At 38.3% G+C, this 20,839-nt stretch overlaps 2 protein-coding genes and 1 pseudogene across 3 annotated transcripts in view; all 3 read left to right on the top strand.

Annotated features, from left to right (window-relative positions):
- LOC311085884 (uncharacterized protein) overlaps positions 1 to 20,839 on the top strand; it is a gene marked incomplete at its 5' end in the record, with an annotated part of 58,429 nt that overhangs the window by 17,386 nt on the left and 20,204 nt on the right. The window lies entirely within an intron of this gene.
- LOC311085169 (uncharacterized protein) lies at positions 1,118 to 19,991 on the top strand (the record flags this gene model as incomplete). The annotated part of the gene is made up of 6 exons (XM_084117604.1): positions 1,118 to 1,136; positions 11,063 to 11,401; positions 11,693 to 11,989; positions 17,532 to 17,645; positions 17,733 to 17,800; positions 18,343 to 19,991. The coding sequence occupies 6 exons, from the start codon at positions 1,118 to 1,120 to the stop codon at positions 18,391 to 18,393; spliced, it is 888 nt and encodes a 295-aa protein (XP_083973730.1). The 3' UTR covers positions 18,394 to 19,991.
- The window catches only part of LOC311085168 (CD48 antigen-like), a 21,600-nt pseudogene continuing 19,297 nt past the window's right edge, over positions 18,537 to 20,839 (top strand). The window contains exon 1 of the transcript in view: positions 18,537 to 18,633. The product of the transcript in view is annotated as a CD48 antigen-like (transcript). The remainder of the gene's footprint in view (positions 18,634 to 20,839) is intronic.

Here is a 20,839-nt window from a genome sequence, read left to right as displayed (position 1 = left end):
TAATTAGACCACCATTTACTACTACTTATTATTATAATAATAATTATTATTATTATTATTACATTTAATTCACTTTAATATGTGAATTTTATTATCTGAAAACTGAACATTTCATGTCTGGGAACATGGGAAATGTAGTCCAGAGTGTGAGTGAGGAAGAAGTATTCATGCATTCACATTGCCTTTGTCATTATGAATAAAAAATAATAATAAAAAAGTTAAAGTTAAAAGTTAGTCACTTTTTTTGTTGCAAATTTGCATTTGGATTAAGTTTAGATTGTAGATTTAGGTTTTTATGACATGCATTTAAAAAATAAAAATAAAATTATGGTCGTTTTGCATAAACTTTGCATAACCAGAATTTTAAGTAGATCATAAAAGTCGTTGTATTTGCATGTTAGGTAGATCATAAAAGTCGTTGAATTTGCATGTTTTTTATTTGATTTAGCTGAAGTGTTTACTTGACCTTGTGTTTACTCCACTCCCAGCAGTCTGTTTAATAACTGTAATAACTGACTGATAAACATGTTTTTTGGCACATTTTTAGTGACAGCAGAGGAGGGTTTTCTTGACTCTGAACTCAGCATTTATAGTATGGATTGACCTCGGGCCGTTTCCATTTATGTTTAGTTATCAATTCATGGTGTCTATTCAGTATTTGGCATAAGGCTCATTTGTGTAAACCTGAAAACATGTTTTTGAGTTTAGCATAGGCTACCAACAAATAATATTTTCATAAAAATGCCCAAAGAAAATACCTTGATTTTATTTGTTATTTTCAGATTATTTTATTGCTTGTTCTGTCTTACTCATAATATATTAAAACATATTTCCCAAGGCATTTTTATATAACCTAACCTGTTTTAATACAAAACGGTTTATATTATTTATTATTTCAATATTTAAATGTCAAATGCATGTAAAACAAGAGGTTCTCTTTCTTCTACACTATAAAATTGACTATTTTTGTATTTTACTTATTGTTTTCATTGTTTTGATTTTGTTTAATGCAAGTATAAAAACTAAGGTATAATTTATTGTTGTATATGTTTTTGTAAAGACAAAAATTTTTGAGAATCTGATGGTTTTTCTTGGTTTTTCATTACATGACTTCGACATGAGTCTCACAGGATGTGGTTTGAAAGTGAGAGATGGAGGAAATGCCAGTCTCGCAACACAGACAATTTTTTCCATTCTCTTACAGGTACATTTCACTCAAAAATGAACATTACTTTCATGTAATCTTAATAAGAATCTTAATATTCTTACTCAGAAGATATTTACATAAATGACTCTGTGTACAATCTGTACAATTAAAGTCAAAAGTGGTTAAAGGTTTGGATCCCATTTACTTTCTTTGTTTGGACAAAAACAGCTGTACATCACAAATGTAATCACAAATGGAATAAATATACTTAAATTCAGTGTTTTTCAAATCTAAAGTCAGTTTCAGTACTCTGCAATGCAATTTCTCAGTTTTGTGCATTTTGTATTGCACATTTCTTGAACACTGTACATTTTTTCTTTGTTTGCAGCAATCAAAATAAAGATGCTTTTCATGCACAGTGGCACTTTCCAACTAAGTTACTGAGTCAAAGTGAGATGTTCTGTGGTCTTACCTAAGGCTACTGATTGTATAGGGTACATCCGTAGAGTGAGTGTGTGAGTGTGTGTGAGTGTGTGTGTGTGTGTGTGTGTGTGTGGGTGGGTGGGTGGGTGGGTGGTTTGGTGGGTTAAAGAACAGGACGGTTTGTCCCTCAACTTTAACATCAGAGTAAACAGCCTGGCAGCAAACTAATGTCGAAAATATAAATACAACAATGTTTATAAGAGCCAAATCGGCTTTGCCGGTCATGATCTTCATCTTTCACGTGGAATGAACTGCATGTTTTCAATTCATTGCACTGCGTCTTGTGTTTCATAGATTAAAAAAGCATTCTGTGTGAACTGCGTTCATTAAGCTCACTGCATTTCATACTATAAACACCAAAGACCCGTTCACATCAAGGATGATAACTATAAGGACAATGATAAAAAAGTAGTTTTAAAAAATCCTTTTAAATGGAAAAGATTAGCCCAAACCCTACAACTACTGTATAATGATAACACAGAGGAACGATAGCACTGGAATCGCTTTCAGAATTCAGTTCACACAAATGAAACGTTAAATAACTGCTAGTTTACAGCAAATCCCTTGCATTCATTCTCTCTAAATCCCTCCTTTCCGCGATATACTCTGCTCTGATTGGCCAGACAGCTCAGTCTATTGTGATTGGCCTACCGTTCGCAGCGTGTCGAAAACAAAACCGCCCATTTCCATAACAATGTCAGCTCTGCTTGTCCTGAGGTTGTGTAGTTTCCTACACCGTAAACTAAACACAGTGACGAACAATGACGTTGATTTTACCATATTAATGCGAGTGCGAGTCCTACACCGTAAACTAAACACAGTGACGAACAATGACGTTGATTTTACCATATTAATGCGAGTGCGAGTCCGATAATGAAACACTGGAAGAACTATAGTTATTTAACCCGAACCTCCATCGAAAGGACGGCTCGAGCAGGACGTTTCTCAGTGATACACTACTCATTTTGAGGTACATTATATGAGATGTTGCAACTGTAATTCCTCACCATCAGCATTAACTAGTGCATGTTCATCAACAAACTGATTATTTTACTTGTACTAATTTACTTGTTCTATTTATTTACAGAGTATTTTTTTTAATATATTGCAGTGAACACATGGAAACTGTATCAATAACAGTGCATGTATACAATGTTAGCCGAGCTCTAGCGTGAATGACTGATGTAAAATAAACGTTGGTACACAATATAAAACTCAAAACTACGTTTTTTTTTAACACCATTTTTTTAAGAGTAAAAACGGTTTGTGAATCCTGCATTGAACTCTGAGATTTGAGAAGCAGTCGTCAGTCAAATAAAGGGAACACAGCAAAACTTTAGGATTATACTGCTGTGATATCATGGTAAAGATGAATTTTTTAACCACTGATTCTTCACATGCTCGTCCTTGGGCAGTGAAAAAAAACTAGCTTTACCTTCACATTGTAGAGCACAGCGTCTTCTGGACATGATGCTATCCAGTATCCACAGGAATCAGCTGCTGGTTTGAGGTTCAAGTTTTCCCTGGTGTCATTAACATGCAATAAATGGGCGGGCAATATGCTAATGTTTCATCTTGATGTCACAATGAAACAGTATGAGGCGCCACATAGGATTTAAATCAAACTTCGCTTATCAATACATACATAACACACGTGCATATACATGTATACTATTGGATGTTCAAAATACATGAAATACACGTGCACACTAATATGAAATCCATACCAATACATATTATGTTAGTAATGAATGCATACACTTGTGAATAACTTGCATATACATATAAACTTGACACATGCTTACACCTATAAATACTCACATATACATACAAACTCGGTCCGTGTACTTTTTGGTCATTTCATTTCCTGTTTGGAATGGAATAACGAGAAATGAAAACCAGCTCGTTTATTCGTTTTTTAGTTAAGTTTAAAAAACGAAAAATTAGATTTTGGCTCGATTTTTCATTTTTCGTTTGTAGTTTAAAAATCGGATTATGGGTTCGATATTTCATTTGCACATGTGGGCGGCGCTGAAACGCCCCTTTCATCTGATTGGCCAAAACGCTCCGCCTTCAGTAGCCTAAGCAACGAGCTTTTCTTTCTGTCAGGCAGAGTCAGTACGAGTGCGGCACTGACAAATGCACTTTAATAAAATAATGTCTGAAATCACCACTCACTGTTAACTACGCACAATAATATGTTGCTGGTTCACGTTCGTGCTGCTGCGACTTGCAAGCGACCCCAATAATGTGAGCCAAAGTAGGCTATATGACAGATTATTTTAGCATCATGATGTATTTCCCATTGATAAATACAGTGCAAATAGTTCCGTCTCTTTGAATAAAAGGGAAGTGGAAATACTGAACTATTTGCACTGTATTTATCAATGGGAAATACATCATGCTAAAATAATCTGTCATTTACTGTGGCTCACATTAATGGAGTCACACTTGCAAGTCGCAGCAGCGCGAATTACGTGACCAGCAACATATTCTGCTTCAAATATTGAGCGTAGTTAACAGTGAGTGGTGGTTTCAGACATTATTTTATTAAAGTGCGTTTGTACTGACTCTTATTCTGCCTGACAGAAAGAAAAGCTCGTAGCTTACTGAAGGCGGAGCGGTTTGACCAATCAGATGAAAGGGGCGTTTCAGCGCCGCCCACGTGTGGAAATGAAATATTGAACCCATAAACCGATTTGTAAACCACAAACGAAAAATGAAAAATCGAGCCAAAATCTCATCTTTCGTTTTTTAAACTAAACTAAAAAACGAATAAACGAGCTGGTTTTCATTTCTCGTTATTCCATTCCAAACAGGAAATGAAATGACCAAAAAGTACACGGACCAAACTCCCATGCATATACACATATAAACACTCGCACATACATATAAACTCGATGCGCGCATACACATCCATAAAACACTCGCGCATACATACAAAATAAAACGTGGATGCATGCTTTAGTTGTGTATATGTACATGCGAGTGATTTCATAATGTGGATGTGCGTGAACTTTTCAGTGCAAACGGAAGGCATTTCAGTGTAAAAGGAAGTCATTTGTGCGTACACGGAAGTAACCTGCCTATTTGGGTCTGTGTACGTTTTGATAGTTTGTTTTCCAATTTGAAATGAAATAAGCATAAACGAGAAAACGGCCCCTTTATTCGTTAGGGTTTAGAACGAAAAAACGAGATTTCGGCTTGATTTTTCGTTTTTTTTTAGTTCACAGGCAAAAAACGAATAAATTACTTCAAAATTCGTTTTCCACATGTGGGCGGCCTGACACGCCCCCTTCCGCCGATTGGTCAAGCAAGTCTGAGCATGTGACGTCATCAGTTGTCGCTCGGGTCTGTTCAACAAAATAATAGTCCTCTACTGTGGCTACAGATTCTTAAACTGTACAGGGCAGGTCCTATTGGGCTTTCTTCTGTGCAACTTTACGCGTTTCACAGAAATCTTTACATCAGAAATATTAATTATTAGTCTGCCACCAGCCTGTTTCATTTAGCTGTGCGGAGTTAAATCTGTGTGGTGAATCTGCGCTTGACAGCGCCGAGCGGGAGAGGCTCACTGACCAATGTTCAGTCAGCAGTCAGAACTTGTCTTTTAGACGCTCCGTTTTGACACGGGATAGTGATTGAAAATACTGTAATGCCAATCGGCTGAGGGTGGGTACCGATGATGGTGAAATACATTTTTACTGAAACTGTAATCATAGCCGCGACCCGTGAGAATGAGACAGATGATTGACAGGACGATAGCGGAGGCAATTAAAGGTGCTAGATAACTTCTGTTAACAAAAACATAAATAAGTGTTTAATATAAGTGACTTTGTCTTTGTTTTATTGTTTTTGTTGTTTTTAATCAAATCATTGTGAACCACAAACTGAGCCTTCGTTTTAAAGGGCAATTTCCAAATATATTTTATTTATTTGTTATAATATGGGTATTTTATAATACAGCATAAATAAAAACAAACACACGTAATATGTATGCCTATAGGCAAAACACCACAGTTTTTGGGTTTTGTTTGTGTGAACTTTTATCCCCAACCATATTAATTCATGGGCTCCACTCCAGGGGTCACGCTCAGCACCCCTATACTTCCCATGGTACTAACTGTAATTAACAGTATGCTGACCCAGTTTATTTGTAAAGTCTTTGGTATATGTAAATTCTTTATGTAATATCTAAAAACACTTTACAGTGTGACTTAAAGCGTGTTGTATATCACCACAGATTTATTGGCACCCTTCTATCTGTGTTGTATGTAATAGACAATTGTCCTTCAAAATTATGAGTTTTTTTGTAAGAAAAACATTGCGAGCAAATGTCGAATTGTTGTTTGAAATATAAATCAACAACGTAAGAGGCTTTAGGCTTTTTTTTCTTCTTTTTTTTTACGAAAAAACGAATAAAGGGGCCGTTTTCTCGTTTATGCTTATTTCATTTCGAATTGGAAAACAAACTATCAAAACGTACATGGACCCAAATGCGGTAAATAGGCAGGTTACTTCCGTGTATGCACAAATTACTTCCTTTTACACTGAAATGGCTTCCGGTTACACTGAAATGCCTTCCATTTGCACTGAAAAGTTCACGCACATCCACATATGAAATCACTCGCATACATATATACACAACTAAAGCATGCATCCACGTTGTATTTTGTATACGCGCGAGTGTTTTATTGATGTGTATGCCCGCATCGAGTTTATATGTATGTGCGAGTGTTTATATGTGTATATGCATGGAAGTTTATATGTATGTGTGAGTGTTTATGTGTGTCTGCGTGCAGCGAGTGTATATGTATGTGCGAGTGTTTATAGGTGTATATGCATGGAAGTTTATATGTAGGGGAGCGCGGGGCACAACCTAACGCGGGGTTAGTTGTAACGCGCTTGTTTTAAATACTTCCGCACATGCTTGGATGACGAAACTTTGTGTATTTACTAGGGCTGGGAATCGATTAAAAAAAAAATAACTAATTAATTGCACAATTTCTGTAATTAATTGCAATTAATTGCGCTTCCCCCAAGCTTGTAATCATCAATATTTAAACTTAGAATCACCTAATTAAACAACACAGGAAAAAAAGGGAACAGAAAATAGCCCTATATTAAAATATTAAACATCAATATATCAATATATTATTATTTTTCAATAATCAATCAACATAATCAATTTAACAGATTATTATTATTATTATTATTATTATTATTTTATTAATTATTAAAACAAAATATAGTCCTACAAAGCTATTATTACCTGAGCATGTGATCAGAGCAGGTCATTTTACCATTGTTGCCCAGCATGACTATACCAGCTCAGCAAACAGAAGTCAACAGAGAAATTTCACGTTACTTGAGTGGACTCAGAGACAATTTACTTTGGTGGACTTTACTTTTCCAGTGCTTAGTACATGATTGAAGCCTTTGGGCCGTTAACGACAGAGCCGCCGACACACACACACACACACACACACACACATACATACACACACACGGAACGGAGAGCGCGCCGCTGCTGGGCCATTAACGACAGAGCGAGCCGACACACACACACACACACACACACACACACACACACACGCACGCGCGCGCGCGCGCGGAGCACAGAGCGCGCCGACACACATACACACACACACGCGCGTGCGCGCGGAGCACAGAGCGCGACGCACATACCGAGTGGAAAAGACCCGCTCATGAAAGCTGCCCGAGAATGAAACCTGACCGCCGAACATGGAGGGGTGGGACGGCATATTTCGGCCTTTTTAATAGCAGACGCAACAGGAAATCATTAAAACGAGGCAAAAAAAAAAGTGCCGCGTCAATTGCGTTATTTTTTTTAACGCGTTAAACATTTCAAATTAATCGCAAAGATTAACGCGTTAATTCCCCTAGCCCTAGTATTTACTAGTTGCCATATCAACACTATATAGAAAAAAAAAATCCGCTAAAATTATTATTTTTTTGGAAGATATCCATAGACATTTATTAAACCATAGCAAAAGTAAATTTCTTACTTAAGTTAATTTTTCATCTCTATTTTTTGTGTTTATTTAAAATAAGACAAATCTGATATTATTTTAATCTCCAAGATGTTATTTAACAGTTGAGATAGTTATTTAATGCTTCGCTAACTAGCAGAAGACACTAGCAGGGTTTAAATCCCAGTTGTGCAGGCGGGGGCATGTTGTCACACTGCGTTACAATGTGCCCCTATTAGAAATATGCTATTATATTCTATACTTTTATTAATTTTATTGAGAAAACGTGAGAAAAAGGTGAATAAAGACTGAGAGTCAATGTTCAGAAATGACTAATTATTTATTTGTTTTGAACTATGTTGTATAGCTGTGTTTTCATGTGTTCGTAGTCCAAACTCAAAAATGAGTTTATATTTAATTATTAAAAATTGCCATTATTTTATATGAAAAAGTTTTTTAATTGTATTTTATTTAGAAAATATTTTAGTTTGTTTTGTATTTTTTTTTATTAGATCAGATAACATTTTAAGCTGTCATATGGTCATGTTACAATATGCCCCTGGACATGTTACAATGTACCCCACCTATGGGGCATGTTGTCACATTTCACTTCCATTCTTTCGGGGTATATCAAGAAAAAAGTATATACTGTATTAATAAAAGAAAAACACATAATTGTAGTAGACATGTGGGAAATTAATGTGGGAAAAAATAAATACTAAAAAAAATAATAATACATAAAAAAAAAAAAATACAAAAAGCGTTACTTTGTGCCCCGCTCTATGCGAGTATTTATAGGTGTATGCGTGCGTCAAGTTTATATGTATATGCAAGTTATTCACAAGTGCATTCATTACTAACATAATATGTAGGCTATTGGTATGGATTTCATATTAGTGTGCACGTGTATTTCATATATGTATTTTGAACATCCAATAGTATATATGTAGCCTATATGCGAGTAATTTATAGGTGTATGCACGTGTGTTATGTATGTATTGATAAGCGAAGTTTGATTTAAATCCTACGTGGCGCCTCATAAAACAGCTTATGACTTGTTTGAAAAACGATTCATTTCATTGACTCAGAGTCGACTCTTACTTTTGAAAGACAATAACTTTATAAACGGTGCACTTTCAGATTTAAAACTTTGCAGGATGTTTTCATTCACTTTGAGCTATGTTACACACTACATGAAAGGTCATTTTCAAAAATCCATAATAGGGACCCTTTAATGCTTTAGTATAAAAAAAATAAAAATAAAAAAAACAACTTAATTTATTGATCTCTTTTAAAATGTTTGATTTTTAAAACTCTGATATCCAGTTTTATGTGTATAAATGATGTGTGAATATTCCCAAACTCTCTGGCAGTGCTATGATAAGTGACTGTTGTCATATTTCTAATATATATATATATATATATATATATATATATATATATATATATATATATATATATATATATATATATAATGCCTGTATTTAAGTAAAAATGATTGACAAACATATCTTTCGAATGTAATTAAATACTTTTGGTGTCTTGTTTGTCATATTTATTTTCATATAAAAGCAACAGAACCTAAATTGCATCCAGTGTATTAGCAACACAATATTAGCAGCGATATCTGACTGCCTTTGATGGAAGTCTGACTGTGAGAAGACAGAACTGGTGCGTCTTGTACTTTTTTCACTCCTCCCCTCACCGCAGACTTCAGACTAAGAGCATCTCAAAAGAACCTATTATTTCGGATCTTACGCTGAATGGAGTAACTCTGACCTAAGAATTGTCTGCCAAAATACAGGGTCCGTAATCATTTAAATGAGCGCTCTTTGCCACGACATTACCAACGGTTTTAAGCGGAATTTATTCAGCTCTGAATTATTTAATTTGCGCACAACTGAGTCCCTCGAAGTATTAGCCTGCTTCTTTTTTTTCTTTTCCATCAGAAAAGCGAACCTCTTTACTTGCCGTCTATGTTGCATAATGTTGAGTTTCTTGCTTACAAACTGTTTGAGCTGTTAAAGAAGATGGTTTACACATCTTTATTTTTTTGCTCATTACTTTTAGGAGGTAAGTTTATGGTTTTTTGCATAATAAATATTTTCATAAATTTTATAGAAAATGTGCAAATCATAATATGTGCAGATATATTATGTGAATTACTACTAGTGTATTACAAAATCTTGGAAAATTGCAAACGTATTTAGATAATTCTAACTCTTTCTGACAAATATATTTGTATTCCAAACTAGTATGCCCTGGTATGACCTTATGCGATTCCATTGTGGTACAATGTTGCCACAGTTTTTTTGTAATGTCCTCTAAAACATTTGATGATATATAATGTAAAGTTATTGAAAATACTTATTTTTGCTCAGTGAAGGTGACTCATATTTTTTGTGGGTGATTATCTGGGCGCAAATTATAGTGAAAAATGCACTTTTCATTGAGGGAAAATATTGAGCCATGTGATCTGTGCACATGTGGTGAAACAAGACACAAAATGGACCCTGTGGGTCATTTTACTACTTTTTTGCACTTTCATTGATTAGTATTTGAGTTCTTCTCCCCTGAGATAGGTTTGACCAATAAATGGGTGTCTCATTTTATTAAAAATAAACTAAAATAGACTGCCTGGAGGCAACATTGTACCATAGTGGGTTAAATGGCAGATTGTTTTGAATCAATTGATTAATTTTACTGCATGTATTGTAATTATATATTTTTTTTATTGATTAAATGTTAAAATGATGTTATTTCAATATACATTCTAGAATTTCAGCTATGTTGTGTAACCCTAATAAAGCTGTCGAGGGGGAAAAACAAGACTTTAGTTGTTTTAAGTTTTAATGATTTAGCCTATAAATTATATAATACAAGTAAACAACAGAATATAAACTGGGAAGTTTGAATTTAGTTTGTTTGCCTTTTAAGTTATCTGTACTTAAACATTTAAGTTAAGTTAATTTAATTTAATGAAAAGAACACATTAGGTCAGCTCAATTAAACTGGGTTTTTCCCCATTACTCATCTGAACTGAGGGAATAACTTTCCTCAAATCATTTGAGTAGTCTCAACTTATTAGGGTTTACACTGTATCATTATATGTAATTCTTTGGCCCTTTCATTAAACTTTTCAAGTCTTTTGCAGTTTTAAAGTTGACACAGCAGCAACTACATTCAAATACCAGCTCAACAACAGCAAATGGTAAGAAGACCCATATTTCATTAGTGTGCCGCTTATTGGTGTGTAGACAGTAATGTCCGGATGAAACTTTATGCTTTAAAAAAAAAAAAAAATTATCTTTAGCTTTTATGTACTTTGTTTAAACTCTTAGGTTTAAGAAATTATAGTGGTGTTTTATGTCTTTCTCCAAATAAACTCTAAAAGATATCTGAGGTGATAATCTATGTTGTGCTGATTGTTTTGTTCCAGGTGTGTCTGGTGTTTATGCAGATGAAACTGAGATGATATCAGTGATGGAGGGAGATACTGTCACTTTACACACTAATGTTACTGAAATACAGAGAGATGATCTGATACTGTGGACATTTAGATTTCACAATTCAGAGATTCGTATTGCTCAGATCTTTGAACGGATCATCTCTATACATGATAGTGGTGATAAGGAGAGATTCAGAGACAGATTAAAGATAGATGAGAAGACAGGATCTCTGACCATCACAAACATCAACAAATTACACTCTGGACTTTATAAACTACAGGTCATCAATGGAGCCGTCAAACATAAGAGCTTTAGTATTGCTGTCTATGGTGAGAAATCATAAATTCTTTATTTTGGTCTAGTATGATGATGATTGAAGGCTGTCAATGTCAGGAATTATTCTTAAGAAGAATTTGAAAAATGTCTATTATTTTGTATATCTAAAAACTTCTGTCAAGTTGCCATTGTTCATGCCTCATAGTATTCGTTTTAGAGCATCTGAATTGTTGAAAAAGGTTGAAAAAGTTTTAGAGATGCATTGCTATTTTTTTATTGAGAATCTTTACAGACATCTTTATGACCGATTCTTCCTAAAAAAAAAAAAAACCTTTATTTTTTAGCTCTTTTAACTGTTCCTGTCATCAGTGATTCTCCACAAAAACCTTCAGTGTCAGAAAGATCATCAGAACAGAATTGTTCACTGGTGTGTTCAGCTGTGAATGTGAGTGATGTGACTCTCTCCTGGTATAAAGGAATCAGTGTATTGTCCAGCATCAGTGTGTCTGATCTCAGCATCAGTCTCTCTCTACCTCTGGAGATTCAGTGTCTGGATGATTCATACAGCTGTGTAGTGTCTTATTCATTCATCAACCGAACTACACACCTCAACAACACTGATCTCTGTCGGACGTGTCCAGGTGTGTCAACATTCAACAAACTCTGCATCTTAGTTTAACATTGCACACATTCACATGCAATTTACACATTTATGACCCTTGATTACAAAACCAGTCATAAGTTGCACGGGTATATTTGAGGCAATAGCCAACAATACATTGCATGGGTCAAAATGATAGATTTTTTCTTTTATGCCAAAATCATTAGGATATTAAGTAAAGATCATGTTCCATGAAGATATTTAGTACATTTCCTAAAGTAAATATATAAAACATTTATTTTTGTGAGTGAATGCAACACAATCGCGACCATAATGGACAACTTTTTCTCGAATCTTTTTTTGACAACGATTTTCTCAATGTTTCGATTTTTTTGCACCCTCAGATTCCAGATTTTCAAATAGTTGTATCTCAATCAAATATTGTCCTATAATAACAAACCATACATCAATGGAAAGCTTATTTATTCAGATTTATATTTATTCAGATATAAATCTATTATCTCTATTATCTATAAATATATAAAATATGTTAAAAAAAAATTACCCATGTGACTGGCTTTGTGGTCCAGGGTCACATTTAAGCATTTTCTAATCATACCTTGTTCGGTGCATTTGACTAGCATTTTCCCCAGTACATAACATACATTTTATTGATATATTCTTATTGTCACAACCAAGTTTGATCATTTCTGCGCTGAGATTTTTAAGTTTTTCTTATTTCTGTCATTTCTAAGTTACACCGTGTCCTAACGAGATGCGATGCGATAAGATTCCAGCGACAATTAATTTGTCTGTCCACACTAGACGCGACTGCGAGATGCGTCAAAATCAATCAAAACCCACAGCCAATCAGAACAGCGTGTGGGCGGAGTCTCGCGGCAAGTGCATAGCACCAGAGAGTAATCTTGACGGCAATAAATACAGTCGGCATCTAGTCATTGTTGGGGGCGTGGTCTGGAATGGCGAGGGTGGAGTTGGCGAGGGGGAAAACACTGAACATCATGTGTATTTGAATGACAAAAATGTCGTATTGCGAGTCATTGACGCCTGCCGACCGGCAACGGTACATTGCAAAATTAACTGCAATAGGTTATGATTGCCCTTATTTAATTAAAAACTGGGTCAATGACCCAACCAAATGGCCAGAGGTGTCGTTTCCAGACATATTTTGTTATCTGGTTGAATCTCCAGGTAAGACATCGCGGTAGCTGTAGTGGTAACATTAGCCTATAACTCAATCAACTTTCGTATGTTGCATACTATCCATCCATGCATCCATCCATCTTCTACCGCTTATCCGGGACCGGGTCGCGGGGGCAGCAGTCTAAGCAGGGATGCCCAGACTTCCCTCTCCCTAGACACTTCCTCCAGCTCTTCCGGGGGGACACCGAGGCGTTCCCAGGCCAGCCGGGAGACATAGTCTCTCCAGCGTGTCCTAGGTCTTCCCCGGGGTCTCCTCCCGGTGGAACATGCCCGGAACACCTTCCCGGGAAGGCGTCCAGGAGGCATCCGGAAAAGATGCCCGAGCCACCTCAACTAACCCCTCTCGGTGTGGAGGAGCAGCGGCTCTACTCTGTGCTCCTCCCGAGTGACCGAGCTTCTCACCCTATCTCTAAGGGATCGCCCAGCCACCCTGCGGAGAAAGCTCATTTCGGCCGCTTGTATCCGGGATCTTGTCCTTTCGGTCATGACCCACAGCTCATGACCATAGGTGAGAGTAGGAACGTAGATTGACCGGTAAATCGAGAGCACCGATCCGCCTGTCAATCTCCCGTTCCATCCTTCCCTCACTCGTGAACAAGACCCCAAGATACTTGAACTCCTCCACTTGAGGCAGGAGCTCTCCACCAACCTGAAGCGGGCAAACCACCCTTTTCCGACTGAGAACCATGGCCTCGGATTTGGAGGTGCTGATTCTCATCCCAGCCGCTTCACACTCGGCTGCAAACCATCCCAGTGCATGCTGGAGGTCCTGGTTTGATGAGGCCAGCACGACAACATCATCCGCAAAGAGCAGAGATGAAATCGTGTGGTCCCCAAACCTGACCCCCTCCGGCCCCTGGCTGCGCCTAGAAATTCTGTCCATAAAAATTATGAACAGAACCGGCGACAAAGGGCAGCCCTGCCGGAGTCCAACATGCACCGGGAACAAGTCTGACTTACTGCCGGCAATGCGAACCAAGCTCCTGCTCCGGTCGTACAGGGACCGGATAGCCCTTAGCAAAGGGCCCTGAACCCCATACTCCCAGAGCACCCTCCACAAGATGCCGCGAGGGACACAGTCGAATGCCTTCTCCAAATCCACAAAGCACATGTGGATTGGTTGGGCAAACTCCCATGAGCCCTCCAGCACCTTGTAGAGGGTATAGAGCTGGTCCAGTGTTCCACGACCGGGACGAAAACCACACTGTTCCTCCTGAATCCAAGGTTCTACTATCGGCCGGATTCTCCTCTCCAGTACCCTGGCATAGACTTTCCCAGGGAGGCTGAGAAGTGTGATCCCCCTATAGTTGGAGCACACCCTCCGGTCCCCCTTCTTGAAAAGAGGGACCACCACCCCGGTCTGCCAGTCCAAAGGCACTGTCCCCGACCGCCACGCGATGCTGCAGAGGCGTGTCAGCCAATACAGCCCCACAACATCCAGAGACTTGAGGTACTCAGGGCGGATCTCATCCACCCCCGGTGCCTTGCCACCGAGGAGCTTCTTGACTACCTCGGTGACTTCAGCTTGGGTGATGGACGAGTCCACCTCCGAGCCCTCAGCCTCTGCTTCCTCAATGGAAGACGTGACGGCGGGATTGAGGAGATCCTCGAAGTATTCCTTCCACCGTCCGGTGATATCCCCAGTCGAGGTCAACAGCTGCCCACCTCCACTGTAAACAGCGTTGGTAGGGCACTGCTTCCCCCTCCTGAGGCGCTGGACGGTTTGCCAGAATCTCTTCGAGGCCGACCGATAGTCCTTCTCCATGGCCTTACCGAACTCCTCCCAGGCCCGAGTTTTTGCCTCCACAACCACCCGGGCTGCAGTTCGCTTGGCCCGTCGGGACCCATCAGCTGCCTCAGGAGTCCCACAAGCCAGCCAGGCCCGATAGGACTCCTTCTTCAGCTTGACGGCATCCCTTACTTCCGGTGTTCACCACCGGGTTCGGGGATTGCCGCCTCGACAGGCACCGGAGACCTTACGGCCACAGCTCCGCATTGACAATGGAGGTGGAGAACATGGTCCACTCGGACTCAATATCTCCAGACTCCCTCGGGATCTGTTCAAAGCTCTGCTGGAGGTGGGAGTTGAAGATCTCTCTGACAGGAGATTCGGCCAAACGTTCCCAACAGACCCTCACAGTACGTTTGGGTCTGCCGAGTCTGTCCAGCTTCCTCCCCTGCCATCAGATCCAACTCACCACCAGGTGGTGATCAGTTGACAGCTCCGCCCTTCTCTTCACCCGAGTGTCCAAGACATACGGCCGGAGGTCGGATGAAACGACCACAAAGTCGATCATCGACCTCCGGCCTAGGGTGTCCTGGTGCCATGTGCACTGATGGACACCCTTATGCTTGAACATGGTGTTCGTTATGGACAAGCTGTAACTAGCACAGAAGTCCAATAACAGAACACCACTCGGGTTCAGATCAGTTGAAAACTGTTGCATACTATAACTCCATAAAACCTTGTCACTTACCAATTGTACGTATGCTTCACTCCAAACTATTAATCCTTTTGTAAAAAGGTGATCAGTAGTACAAAGTTGCCGAGGGACTGTGCTGACAGTTATCCCTAACTCACATACCCCTTTTCCACCAAGGCAGTGCTGGTGCCGGTTCGGAGCTGGTGCCTACTCGCGAACCAGTTCTTTGTGTTTCGACAGCCAAAGAACCAGTTCTCGGCCAGGAAAATTGGTTCCAAAGCAGCACCAACTCTTTGCTGGACTAGAACCGTTCTTTTACCACATCATGCTTACGTCGGGGGCTGGGGGCGGGGTGATTGTTGAACTTCTTCTCAAACGTAACCTCTGTCTATAGTAATCCAGACGAGCAGCACAAATGTGTTCTAAATGTCTTCTTCTGACCCCAATATAGGATCGCAATGCCAGGAGAAACATTTGCAGAAAGACAATGTAGTCCGCCATTGTAATTGTTATGCTTGAAGTTGGCGCAAGCGTTTCTATAAGCTAAGACGTAGCCTATGGCAACGTACACAGTGACATAACGACGATGTTCGCTGGGCTCTCTAGTCAGTGGAAAACCAAACAGGTTCTGAGAAGGTTCGCAAGTTGAACCAACTTTTAACCAGCACCAGTTCCGAACCAGTTCTTTTTTGGTGGAAAAGGGGTAATAGACTGCAGTCTGTATTGAGTGTAGACCTCAAACTACTCCATAGGTTCGCGATTGGCCTATCAAGCGAGCCTTCAGCTGATAACGCTAATGTGAATGAGACATCCCTTATGAAAAACTATAGGAATCTTGTATTTTGGGACAAAATATTATAGTAATCATATAGGAATACTATAGGAATACTATAGTATTTTGGGACATACTATAGAAGTACTATAGAGGTATTACAGAACATCACATAAATATTATACACTACTATAGAAATCTTATAGGATTACTATAGTTCTTTTTCGTAAGGGATGTAGACAAATCTGGCCCACTGCCAGATACGAGTTTAACACCCACTACTATATCACACAGGGATCTACTCACACAGTAATCTCAAAAACGTTCTGTGTGTTTATTAGGAAGGATGTAGAACTTCAATTCATAATTTGTTTGTTTATTGACGGTACAGAAAACGACACAGCAACTCTTCGGCATGATTGTCCCGTGTATTTCAATTAGCGCCAAGGCAATGTTTTCCCCCACGGGCTAAATTCACATCACGTGACGGGGCGTTCCCAGACCAACCATCTGTATGTATCGCAACAAAATGGATAAGGCTACATAATCAAATTGACAAATATTACACCATTTAAACATTATTCAAATACATAGGCTACTGAGTTACTAAAACAATCTTTGTCAAATAATTCACTTGTTTGTTCACAGTTAGAACGTTCTTGTTTCCATTTGTTTAATTTCAAGATCTGAGGTGTATTATCAATTGTTGCCTTTACAACTACAAAGCTGGGAGCACTAAATGATATTCAAAGTTACATTACACGCTTTAAACATTAAATAAAGCACATAAACTGTACCTGAGATTATAAATGCTACACTTTGTGTTTGTTGTTCCAGCGCGATGTCGCAGAAAAATAGAAACCGTTTCTTAAATAGAATCGTTGCGTGTCACGGCTGGTTAGGACAAACACTCTGATTAATATGGAAAAGATACCTTTTATCGCGCGTCGCGTGTAGTTAGGACACGGTGTTAGATTTTCCTGTGTTTTAGTTATGTCTATTTGTTTCCATGGTGTCTAGCGCTGATTTGTTTCCATAGTTACCCATTATTTTCACCTGTATCCAGTTGAGTTGCTCGTCCCCCTTGTGTATTTTTTATTTTATTTAAAAAAAAAAAAAAAACTTATTTACAGTAATGGCTGTTGTTGTCTTATGCATTGCAGGAGCCAGTCATTTATTTCTCACAGAGCTGATAATTGTTGTATTGCTGGTAGTGGTCATAGCTGGGGCTGTGTTGATGTATTGTTGCTGTAAAAACAAACGGGTGGGAAAAAAAGGCAAGTATTAGCGAATGATTGCCATGTATCTTTTTTGCAGAAATAGTGCCAACATTTTTTTTAATTTCTAAATTGATTATTAAACAGCTCAGACAACCGAGGAAGAGGTCAGTTATACTGATGCAACATTTACCACACACAGAGCTTCAGATACAGTAAGATACGTTTGTTATTTACCTAAATCTCTTTGTCTGCTGGTAGAAAACTACTAAGTCAGTATTGTTTGTTTGCATATCTGCTTGTGGCTGCTTTTTATATGCATGATGTTGCATAATTTAACTCTCAGACGTCATGAATAATTGTTCTTATTTTGTTGATGCTTGTGGCCTAGGTAATCAACATTTTTAACCATATTTAAACACGGTTTGCGTTCGCACATCACCCTCATGATTAGCTGATGGTTGTTCATTACGTGTGACTCGGCTTTAGTCCAGTTCTTCAGTGTATTCTGTGCATGTTCTTACATGATTGTGAAACTCTCATTTGACTAGATGTAGGTTTATATTTATAGTGATACATTGAATTCTCTAATATATTTAATTCCCCATTTTAACAGCCTTTGTGGAACATTTGTGCTACATTTTCTTTATAGCTGATATTATTTTGTGAATTTTCTCTTTCATCTTTTTGCATTAAGCATGTATATTAGTATCAGCTCTCTCTCTTGACTTCCTTTCATTTCTTTCTTTTCTTACAGGAGACAAATATCCGGGATCAGACAGAGTATTCAACAGTTGTTTTGAGATGATGAGCACACAGTCTGTTATTGTACAGCTCTCTTATTGAAGGACAGACAGAGCATGTTGGAGCACACCTGCTTCATTACTCAGTCATGTCTAGACACGAGTAGAGCTGGTTTGCATGCTTAGTTGTTAGTATTATTATACAGCCATGATACTATCATATTCCAAGAGTCGAGACAAAAGGGATAAAGAGAAAGAAGTAAATTCAGAAAAGCAGATGCAACCATCAAGATTTCGCTTAGGAAGTATGTGTAATGAGAACAACATGCATTTAGTAGCCTGTTGAATAAGTGTAGTAGCAGAGCCCGTCTACGGAGAGCCTGCGCACTCCCTATTAAATCATATTGTACTGAATTTTGGTTGTAGTTCCACCAGAGTTCCACTGGGGGCGATCGCCCATGAGTGCAAAATGAATGGGAGTCTATGGGGCTAGACGGCTAAATTTGTCTCTTTCACCCGATTGCCGTTGAGAAATCTCAGATTTGATTGTAGGTTTTGCAAGTTCAACATGGGTTATAGGTCGAAAATTGAATGAACGAGCACTTATGTCCTTTCGATTTCTTACAGGTTGAGTTGTTGTTGCCCATAACACGCTAGCATTCTGCTAATGAACGCTGATTGGTCAGTGAAGGACTGATTACGACCAGAGATACCGCTTGATGGCATCGTGGCATCCGAAGCGGGACCAGAAACAAACAAAACAAAAACTCTTCTAGCACACGTATTTACCTCTTTCAGCTGTGTGTGTTTACCTGTGTCAGCTGTGTTGTCGATGCCTGGAGAGAAAAGAAAGTGCAGAGCGCAAAAGCACCAAAGTGACTGAAGGATTGCCGTAAAGCAGTATCTCTGGTCGTACGATGTGTATGACGTCATTGACACTTTAAAAGACTTTTTAAAGCAAATAAGTGACTCTAAAAAATCTAACACCCAGCAATGTGTAATTTCTTTGCATCTCCTTTTCGAATACAACATTCAAATTACTAGACAAAAAATTATATCCTGAGAAAAGTGGATTTTGATGTAATAGCGCCATAGACCTCCATTCATTTTGCACTCGCCTGCGACCGCCCCCGCATGGACAGAGACGTGTTACTGCAGCCAGTCCAGTAACCGGAAGTAACCAGAGAGTGCCAATTCTCTTCCTATTAGACATTCTCATGCTAGTAGCCAAAGGCTCCCTCTGCTGACTGTGAGTAAGACTTACAAGAATGCACTGGATCATGGATCAAGGTCAAGTTATTCTCTGCTGGTACTGTACATACATAACTGTAACTGCACAACCTAAGGAGCAAAAACATATTTCTCCATTAATGACAAGATGGAAGATCTGAGGAAAATATCTTATAATGGTATATAATCTTAAAATGGTAATCTGAGATTATCTTTATTATTGTCATGTCAGTGTATATGACACACTGTGTCTGTATTTACACATTAAATGTTGTAATGTAATCACCAGGCAAGCATATCTGTTTTTTTGTTGTTGTTGTTGTTGTTGTTTTTACTAAAGTTTTCAGTGTACAGTACTTTACTTTATAACAGTGTTGTAATCAGTATGCTGTGTTTTGCGTATTTGCTATGAAATAAATATTTCTAAACTTTCACTCTGTACTGATTGTGTTTGTCTCCACTAAACTTATAAGTGTGAAGTTGGACACACTGAGATGAGGTGAGATGAGATGAGGTGAGGTGGGTAACACAGTGTCCTTCATATAGTGAATGCAAGACTATTCAAGGTCATTGTATTTAAAAAATATATGAATCCCAACATCAGACATTATTTTCGGTTGTGTGATCCTATTGCTTCAATGTTAACTCTACAGTGGGTTAAAGATCTGTTGATTTCACAGGAAGGGTTTTCTTTTGTATGCAAGAGAAGCAGAAACACACTGCAGATCCTTGAGATCGCTTCTGTATTAAAATACACATTATATTATTTATTATTTTAAACCTCTAAAATCAGAAAAGTATCTGTTGTCTTGTCTGTTTTCTTCACTTCAGGTTTCATGGTCTGACGCTCACAGCTGCGGTAAAACCTTTGGTCTGTTTTTTAGGTCAGTTTAACCTTTTACTCGACAAACTTTTGTGTGTCTTATTAGACGTCTGCAGTTGTTCAGTGTGTTCTACTTTGTTCAGGATTTAGAAGGATTTTACAATTTTCTTTGAGAGTTTTAGAAAGTGGAGTGTGTAGTTGGATATTTCCTGAACTTCTGTTGTTCATCACACCACAGCACTATGAGGAGTTTGTTGCTTTCAGAGACATTTTGAATATGATGTCAAACGCTGCCGTCTTCTGTCTATGTGTGTGTGTGTGTGTGTGTGTGTGTGTCACAAATTGTGTGCGGATTTAATTTAATTTTATGTATTTATGGATGTGTTTGACTTGTTTAATTTGAGTTAAACTATTTTAATTCAAACTGCACTCTTTGTATATATATATATATATATATA

The sequence above is a fragment of the Abramis brama genome (assembly GCF_963993115.1).
Source record: "Abramis brama genome assembly, chromosome: 6".
NCBI lineage: Eukaryota > Metazoa > Chordata > Actinopteri > Cypriniformes > Leuciscidae > Abramis > Abramis brama.
This window is presented reverse-complemented; position numbering and strand designations above follow the sequence as displayed.